The sequence below is a fragment of the Ruditapes philippinarum genome, unplaced genomic scaffold (assembly GCF_026571515.1).
Source record: "Ruditapes philippinarum isolate M1 unplaced genomic scaffold, ASM2657151v2 ctg22275_1_1_1_1, whole genome shotgun sequence".
Taxonomy (NCBI): Eukaryota; Metazoa; Mollusca; class Bivalvia; order Venerida; family Veneridae; genus Ruditapes; species Ruditapes philippinarum.
In genome coordinates this window covers 1,873-11,915 of record NW_026858972.1, presented here as the reverse complement: position 1 = coordinate 11,915, position 10,043 = coordinate 1,873, and the positions used below count along the sequence as shown (strand labels likewise).

At 33.9% G+C, this 10,043-nt stretch overlaps 1 protein-coding gene across 1 annotated transcript; it reads right to left on the bottom strand.

The window, feature by feature from the left end:
* Positions 1 to 469: 469 nt before the first annotated feature.
* LOC132754812 (microfibril-associated glycoprotein 4-like) lies at positions 470 to 8,273 on the bottom strand. Its single transcript, XM_060745526.1, has 2 exons — positions 7,816 to 8,273; positions 470 to 1,132 (listed from the first exon to the last, which is right to left on the bottom strand). The coding sequence occupies exons 1-2, from the start codon at positions 8,182 to 8,184 to the stop codon at positions 470 to 472; spliced, it is 1,032 nt and encodes a 343-aa protein (XP_060601509.1). The 5' UTR covers positions 8,185 to 8,273.
* Positions 8,274 to 10,043: the final 1,770 nt, after the last annotated feature.

Here is a 10,043-nt window from a genome sequence, read left to right as displayed (position 1 = left end):
TAAATGCGTTTCAAACCCTTTGTACAAAATGCACCTACCCGGCTTGCTCGGGAAGACTGCCATTGGACGGTGTTTAAAACGAAAATGTATTCGATTATGAATTACCTTATTAAGACATGTATACATAAGCTTGGATTCAACGCGGTGCATTATATCCTAAGCATTTGCATTGCACTATTACGTTTTTTATTTTTAGTATTTTCCATTTTACTGTCTTTCATTATTGTCTTCAAATCTTTTATAAATAATTACATTATAAGATATAATAAAACATTACAAAAGCACTGTTCACGTAGTTGTATGAGTTAAGTTTTATTTGAATCCATAGCGAGGTTGATATTTTGCCAAACATATTATGATAGATGTCAGCTCATGTGTAATAAGATATACAATATTCAAATAAAGTAAGTAAAAGAGTTGAATTTTCATAAAATAGATAAAACTGTTAATTAGTTTCTTCTGATCTTCATTACAGATTTCTTGAGAGAGTAATAATGACCCAGCAGCCGTACCAAACAACACCCCGACCAAATTCAGGGTTTGCTCCGTATAGGTAAAATCCATTAAGATTAACGTTATGACATTCTTTGTACCACCAACCTCCACTGAATGCCACTGCACAATTGCCACCATAACTATCATAATCATTGTCTTTTGTTGAAAATTGACAATTGTAATGATACAACATGGAATCACCGCACGACCCGTTATATCCCCCAATCGCCAATCGGTAATTATCACTCTCGTCAGTAATGTTGAAGGTAGTATACTCAGCAAAAGCAGAAAATGGATTCTTTTTGTCATTTGGAAATGTTTCCATGTAAACGTACAGGGAACTGTCGTTACGTGTCAAATGATAAATAGTTTCAAGCCCAAGCCAATACTCGCCACTCCTGTTCCCAAATCCTTGTTTGTATTCCTCCCAATTTCTGTAGAAATCTTCAGATCCGTCTTGCCGGCGTTGTATAACCGTCCATCCACCATTGGTCATATCACACCACACATCAGTGGCAGTACTTCCGGTTGGTTGAATCACATAAACACCGTCTTCGGTATAGTCTTGTTGATAAAGAGCAAGACAATCAAAGGGCTCTGGGTATTTATGTTTTCTTTTTACTCTTTGACTGCCTTCCTGTAAAACAAACATTATACATTTGAGGACTTTTATTTTTCTACAAAACACCATTAAATTTTAATTGTTAATAGCATGACTTTAAGTAAAATAAAATGTTTGTGGAAATTATGCAAATCGCTCTGTTTGATATTTTAGCACATTACAAATACATTGTTGATATTAAATTAAATTGATAAATGTTAAACCATTAGTGATAAGATTTGGGCTATGCTCTTACAAAGAGACAAAGTAAACCACTCATGTCATGCATGTAATAATCAGAATTACCCCCATATAATAACTTTAATACACCAATGTCGTCACTTATATCTTATCAATATCGTCACTTATACTACGCCAATATCGGCACTTATATCACGACAATATCGGCAGTTATACTACTCCAATATCGTCAATTATACAACGCCCATATCGTCACGTATATAACGCCATTATTGTCAGTTATACTACGCCCATATCGTCACGTATACTACGCCTATATCTTCACTTATACAACACCCATATCGTCACATTTACAACGCCCATATCGTCACTTATTATACGCCCATACCGTCACGTTTACAACGCCCATATCGTCCCTTAAACTACGCCAATATCGTCACTTATACAACGCCTATATCGTCACTTATACAACGCCCATATCATCACGTATACAACACCCATATCGTCACATAAACTACGCCAATATTGTCACTCATACTACGCCCTTATTGTCACTTATAATACGCCTATATCGTCACTTATACTAGTACGCCGACATCGTCATTTATATTACACCCATATCGTCGCTTTTTTACAATTTAAATAGATAAAAAAGAGAACTTAAACATATACAACGCCCATATTGTCATTTATACTACACTCATATCGTCACTTATACTACACCGACATCGTCATTTGTAATACGCCATTATCAATGTTATCGTCACTTTTACTACGCCCATATCGTCATTCATAGTACACCCATTTCGTCGCTTTATACAATTTAAAATAGATAAAAAATAAAAGTTAAAAAACATCCCAAAACGGCAATAGTGTTATAGGATTGATTTGTTTCAGCCTGTTGGCAAATTGAATCCACGGCACCTAGCAGAACTCTATCTGTAAACATGAAGATGTTGTCGAGTTAAAAAAAAATTTGAAAGACCCTCCATTCGTAGATAATGTAACTTTCAATATGCATAACGGCGAAATGAAATCATACTAGTCCATTTAAATTCCATTGTACCACCCCAGATAACAATTTGTGTGCGAGCGAGCGAGCGAGCGAGCCTGCTTGCGTGCGTGCGCGCGCGCGCGCGTGTGTGTGTTTTATTATTTTTAATTTTCAAAATAAAGTGCCACATAAGTCTAAATGTTAGTCAAAGGCCATTAAGAAATCGTTACTTGTTAACATAAATAAAAGAATCTATTTGCTGTACCAAGATATTTTTTACGATAAGTCTAAGAAAAGTGACAGATAAGTTGTTTAGATATAAAGTGCCAATTATAAACAAACGATAACAACTTGCCATGCACTTAAAAGCTGCATGCCTCCAGATAATCCAAATTATTTTAAGAAAACCAGTTATTAACCCAATTAGGGCTATGTTTGCTCTATTTTTTTAAATTGGCATTGGTTGTTAATGTCGTTTGCAATATTTAAATTATTTTCTTTGTTCACTTAACAATATTTTACTTTTTAATAGTTTTCAAAATTTTCATGAAAATTAGATTGAATCTGAAGGTGTGCTTTAAGATGATGGTTGAATTAAAGACACAATGTGATAATTATCTAAAATGTACAATACAAATGATAAAGCAAGGTATGTAAAATATGGATTTGTTAGGTGTCAGAAAAATTGACCTCTTCATGTTGTCTTCCAAACTGACTGAGTCCTTAAAACAGGTGTCAAAGACTATTACGTTATTTCTATTTTTAAATAAATGATGATAAATGATGATTGTTTTTTAAACACTCTCTTAAAAACGTAGTTACAAATAAAATTTACAACTACAACCTTTTCAGGTAGCAAGTTTAGAAAAAACTAGAACTATCACTAAATGTGATTAATACCCCCACAAGTCTGCTTCGGAAATGAGGATGTTACTAGTAACAGAATACCTTGTAAAAGAATTGAAACATAGAGTTATGGTTGTGGGCAATAAAAGATAATTGTGGTTCATGTATGTTGCATTTCCTTTCAATGTGGTTGGCCATTGATGAAGTTTAATTGAATTACTCTGTAATAAATCCAGAAGGACAAAGAAAAAGAACACAGGGCAATAACTCTATAAATACTGAAGATAGAGTTATAGTTCTTGTGCACTGCACTTCCTCTTATTGTGCTTGACCATTGTATGAAGTTGTTTTGAATTCCAACCAGTACGTTTTAAGTTATGCTCCGGACAAGGAAATGTATCAAAGGGCAGTAACTCTGTATTTTGTCAAAATGGAGTTATGGCTCTTGTGCACTGCACTTCCTTTGAATGTCCTTGACAACTGTATGAAGTTGTACTGAATTCCAAACAGTAGTTTTCAAGTTATGCTCTGGACAAGGAAAAGTAACAAAGGGCAATAACTCTGTAATTAGTCAAGATGGAGTTATGGTTCTTGTGCACTGCACTTCCCCTTATTGTGCTTGACCATTGTATGAAGTCAGGCTGTCAACCAGGTCTTATCCAAAATAAAGGAGGAATATAGGAATATTTTTGCAGGAAATATAGGAGTTTTTGGACCATTTAGAGGCAAAAAATAGGAGTTTTCAACTTAAATTGTTTAACTTACCAATGCTTACATAAATGTAAATTATTCTTACTTTTACACATGCTGTTTCTACAATAAAATGTCTACCGTATAAGTGAAGGACACCATTAGTATGTTGTCCAGAACCTTCCGACATAAAATTAGGGTGAATTTTAGGGTAATATTTCAGAAATTTTAGGGCTGAAATAAGGAATGTTAGGGTACGTTATCAAAATTTTAGGGCTAAAATTTGCAATTTTATAACTAAATAAACTAAGGTCCCAAAGGACCATGATGAGGGCTAATCTTTGCATTTTTGACACAAAAGTAACTCACAAATAATGCTCTAGTTTAGTTAGAGCAAAGGTGCTACCAGTGTGGACTCACTGGTCAACTGCCTCCCCTGTGGAAATGGTCTTAGTCTAATCATGTTCAAACCAAATTTTTTTAAATGTCAAAAAGAACATGTTTTACCTATGTTTTGGGAATGTTATAACCACAAGTGTCTAAAAGGAATTCTTATACAGTAAAATGCTTGCACAATGCAGCTTTTGAATATGGACAAATGAAATTTTTTGTACAAGTAGGAAGTAAAAAGGCATTTGCCTAAGTACAGTCATTTGAATAAATGGGAAGCATCTATAATCAACACAAAGAATTGCACATCAAAAAAGTTCATCACACAGACCATTCAATTGCAGTTTATCTCGATCACATAATTGCAAAATGTGTGTACATTGTAATTGGAAATGAGCTTTATATCACTGAACTGCCAAATTATTTTTGAGTGTGATTAATTATATGAGTCAGCATTTTCCTAAATTGTACAATTGTACCAGATGAATGAAAGAACAAGAATTGAATGAAATTGAAAACTTTGTGGCAAATTAAGCAATTTCTCCTACAAAGACATCGAAAAGGATAAATAAGTATGAGGGAAAGAATTAATTGTTCAAAGTCTATGTTAACCCATTCAGTACTTTACAATGTTGTTTTGATATTATGCAGATTTATATAAAAGAGTTGTGAGTAAACAAATTGTACGTTAATTTTTGACAACTATTTATACATGTTTTTAATTAAGATTGTGTTACAACAGCTTCATAATGATCATTTTTAAATATGATATGATATAAATGGACCACTTCAGAAATTTTGATAAAATGAACAAACATAAAATTCAAGATATCTGGAGTTGGCAAAAAAGTGTCAAAATATTTCAGAATAAGTGGACTCTTATGGTTATGATTTGAGTTTCAGGACCATGATATGGTAGTATTTTTGCTGTCAACATGATTATCAACAACTGCTTTGATTATGAAATAGCAATGTTTCTGACATAGTCAAAATAACTTTTAGTTAAAACGAAACCAGATCAATGTCATCAATTTTGAGTTGGCAAATCATGGCCAAATCATTTTTGTCCATGTTCAAAACATGGTTGACTTAGTTATGTCCGTGATTATTTTGACAGGGTTACAAGTTATAAGTATGTTTATAACAAAAGATAAAATAATGAGGATTTTCAGTGAAAAAATAGGGCATCTTTAGGAACTCCCTTTGATTTTTTCACTTTTTTAGAAATTTTTGCCAAACTGAAAAAATTTGGATTTTTTTAAGAATTTTAGGGACACAGCGGACAGCCTGCATTAGCTTTAAACCACAGCATCAGCATCCTGGCAGAAAGTTACAGCAATGCATGACCATTATCTGAATGGTCACCTGAAATAAAGTTGACATACTGATGCACTGCTTTTCATGGTGACCAAGCAGATTGCTATGTGGAGCACAGCAGCCTTGAGCATAGTAATGTGATGCTGATGCAGGCATACACATTCTCTTACCTGTAAAATACAAAAGGCCAAAAGCAGTACCAAAATTTAAATCTCTTTGAATTCCTCGGCAATATATTTTTAAAAAAATATAGGAAAAATATTCAAAATATAGGAGAATATAGGAAAAATAGGAGGCTTTTTAAAATATAGGATTCCAACCCAAAATATAGGAGTTTTATAGGAATATAGGAATTGGTTGACAGCCTGTGAAGTTGTTTTGAATTCCAACCAGTAGTTTTCAAGTCATGCTCTGGACAAGGAAAAGTAACAAAGGGCAGTAACTCTGTAATTAGTCAAGATGGAGTTATCGTTCTTATGCACTGCACTTCCTCTCAATGTGCTTGACCATTGTATGAAGTTATAATGAATTCCAACAATAAGTCTTCAAGTTATGGTCCGGAAAAAAGAAAGCAATGGAAAAGTAACAAAGGGCAATAACTCTGTAATTAGTCAAGATGGAGTTATGGTTCTTGTGCACTGCACTTCCCCTTATTGTGCTTGACCATTGTATGAAGTTGTTTTTTTGAATTCCAACCAGTAGTTTTAAAGTCATGCTCTGGACAAGGAAAAGAAACAAAGGGCAAGTAACTCTGTAATAAGTCAAAATGGAGTTATGGTTTCTTATGCACTGCACTTCCTCTCAGTGTGCTGGACCATTGTATGAAGTTATAATGAATTCCAACAATTAGTCTTCAAGTTATGGTCCGGACAAAAGAAAGCAATGGAAAAGTAATAAAGGGCAATAACTCTGTAATTACTTTAGATAGAGTTATGGTTCTTATGCACTGCACTTCCTCGCAATGTGCTTGACCAATGTATGTAGTTATATTGAATTCCAACCATTAGTCTTCAAGTTATGCTCCGGACAAAAAAAAGAAGGCAATTGAAAAGCAACAAAGGGCAATAACTCTGTAATTACTTTAGATAGAGTTATGGTTCTTGTGCACTGCACTTCCCCTTATTGTGTTTGACAATTGTATGAAGTTGTTTTGAATTCCAACCAGTAGTTTTCAAGTTATGCCACGGACAAGGAAAAGTAACAAAGGGCAATAACTCTGTAATTAGTCAAGATAGAGTTATGTTTCTTACGCACTGCACTTCCTCTCAATGTGCTTGACCATTGTATGTAGTTATATTGAATTCCAACCATTAGTCTTCAAGTTATGCTCCGGACAAGGAAAATGCAATGGACAAATAAAAAGCAATGGAAATCAACAAAGGGCAATAACTCTGTAATTACTTTAGATAGAGTTATGGTTCTTGTGGACTGCACTTCCCCTTATTGTGTTTGACAATTGTATGAAGTTGTTTTGAATTCCAACCAGTAGTTTTCAAGTTATGCCCCGGACAAGGAAAAGTAACAAAGGGCAATAACTCTGTAATTAGTCAAGATAGAGTTATGGTTCTTGTGCACTGCACTTCCTCTCAATGTGCTTGACCATTGTATGTAGTTATATTGAATTCCAACCATTAGTTTTCAAGTTATGCTCCGGACAAGGAAAATGCAACGGACGTCTGGACCGACCGACCGACCGACCGACCAACCGACCGACCGACCACCGGTGACTCCTATATACCCCCAAACTTCGTTTTTGGGGGTATAATAAAATTAATGATGATTGTTTTTAAACTTTCTCTTTAAAAACGTGATAAAATTGACAACATAGCAGGTGCTAAGGGGCGTTAGGGATGTTGCACTTTTTCATTATCCCTCATGTACAGACTCAACCAAACCGAGTCTGCAATTTTCATCTAATCGTGCTGTTTTTAATTGTTTCCGAGGGATCATTTTTTTCAAAATATTTAGAAAAAAGACAAATAATTGATACAAAATTATATATGTTTATACAAATTAGATTTAGGTGGATTGTACAGCAAGTTTTTAACTAATATCAATAACTCTCGAAACCTCATTCCTGATAGAATTTATCGCCAGAGAAGAGGCCAGTTTCTCCCTTTTAATGCTGAGCGCTATGCAAGGGAACTACTGGTACCACGTTTTTTGTATGACACGACCAGGGATCGAACCCACGACCTCCAGCAAACGAAGTGGACGCTCTTCCACTTAAGGCTGTTAATTTAACAAAATCATGGAACAACGATTTAAAAACAATTCTTACTTGAATGTAAGTTATTGACATCATTTCCGTTCTTATTCCATGGGATATGTCCGCGTCCACATTCTCATAGTTATCTATATTGACGTCATCATCAGTACTACAATAACATGTTGAGTTATCCTCATTAAAGTAAGCCGATGCCAGTTTAAGACTTTGGCAATGATAAACGCATGATACCAATGACTTTTCATGATGTAGAATCACCGTTGCATCGGTTTGAGGAATATGAGATACCTTTTCTATTTTAAACGTAGATGTAGAACGTCCCCTTTCCAAAGTATCTGCTTCTGAATAACAATGATTAGTCCCGAGGAAAATAAAAATAAATCCAACAATGCCTTGGACGCACGTAAGTAAATTACTTTCCATGTTATCTAAGCCTATGACAGCAAATAAAAAAACTGAACTCGCCAAGAATCCTCCGAGAAAAATAACAACTTCATGAACATTGTTATGAATAATTTATCTCTTGTAATTACCTACTAAATCAGTGTGGCAATACCACGTGACATTGACGTCATTTTCGGCATCATTTCCAAGACAAATGTTGCTCGATTCGGAAAAGGAAATAGCCGTAAATATTTTATTTCTGTACCCATTTCTTTGGGATATGCACCAGTCTACGGGGAAAAATATAAGCTTTCCACAGAATATTGTATCTTCGTCAGTTTATAAGCCGTTTTGTCAAACACTTTGCATAACCTTTGCTTGTATTAGAGCGGGCTTCAGTTGCAAGCGATTTCGTTTTCTGGCGTTATCTGGTATACGTCATGATTAAAAACTCAGGTTTACATCAACCGGGAGTATTGAAGGCAAAACTCTACCTAAATATGTTCATATTTTTTATAATGAATGACATAAATCTTAAATTTTTCTTCAATTGACAATTCTGGCACCAGTTCCAAGTCGAAAAAAAAAGACTACAGTTTAAAGCAGATTTTAGAATCCGTTGCAAATGCAAAGCAACATGCCTACCGTTCTCTTTCTACAATTTAGTTTTTCATTGTTGATCTTTCACAGAGAGATTGTGAAAAAACTGATTGTTCCTTAAAGCAATTACACTTACTTGTATCGCAATAGTGCACGTCAAATCACGTAGATTTAGTCTGTCGGAAAAATAATATTTTTTTTCGTTTTGAAAGATGTTTAAAGTATTGCTCATTTTATCCAATGTAGTTAAAATGTGTTTTATTCTATTTCACAATGGCGAAATTGATAAGAAATATATGTGCTCTCAGTGAGAGAAAGAGTTAAAAAAAATACTTTTGTATGCTATGGAAAGGGTTACATGTTGTAAAGCTAAAGGTATTGTTTCAGTTTATTTTTGTAAAGAGTAACTGACAAACACTGACACTCGTGAATGTGACGAATAGGTTCTTCTGTCCTCAAAAGACAGACTTTTAAAAAGGTATATATATTTTTTCTGGAATTGTTGTATAATAAATTTCTATAGAGTTTTTGATAAACGAAATCACAATTTGAACTTGGACTTTGCCGTGTAAATCTGATAGTATTATTACTTAGTTGCATTACTTGTGATTCTCTATATATTAAAAAGACCCAAAATAGCCATGAATAAGAACGGGAATGGACGCTTTTTGGAGTAAACAAAGTAGAAAATAGTAAACAGATTAAATGATTTTACAAACCAACAGCCATCGATCACAGTCAAATTTTCTTGAAACAAACATTCAAAAAGACCGGAAATACCAATGATTATCAAATAATTATATTAAATATTTTACTTAACATCTGTAAATAGCAACATCGGCAAGATCTATGACTGGGGCCATATGCCACTGATGCGTCCATGGAATAATTGGGTAGCTAAAATAAGGGCTTAGTAAAAATTCGATTTAAATTTGAAAAAGTTTTATTAAATTTTTTTTTCCTTCAACTGTAAAATGATTACTTTTTTTATTTACATATCATTTTTAATTCCCCTTATTTTTTATTGCGTATGTTTTAAATTTTTTTAAAATTTTAATGTTGGCCCTTTTTTAAAAATTTAAAAAAATTTCTAAAAAAACCCTTTTGATTACTTTTGGGGCAGGTCTTTGCCGCGGGGCAATAATCCTCATTTACACCCAATGAAACCCCTCGTTAAAAATATCCCCCAAATAGCCCTATCGTTTTTATTCAGTTGAAAGAGACATTATTGTTAAAAAGTTCTATTCGATTTAAATGTTTTCAAACCATAAATATTCCGTTCCCTTCCTCTCTTTACA

Coding starts and splice junctions, on each gene's coding strand:
- LOC132754812 (XM_060745526.1), bottom strand. CDS start 8,184: ATGGAAAGTAATTTACTTACGTGCGTCCAAGGCATTGTTGGATTTATT. Junction 1,133..7,815: donor TGTCAATAACTTACATTCAA/GTAAGAATTGTT, acceptor TTTGTTTTACAG/GAAGGCAGTCAAAGAGTAAA.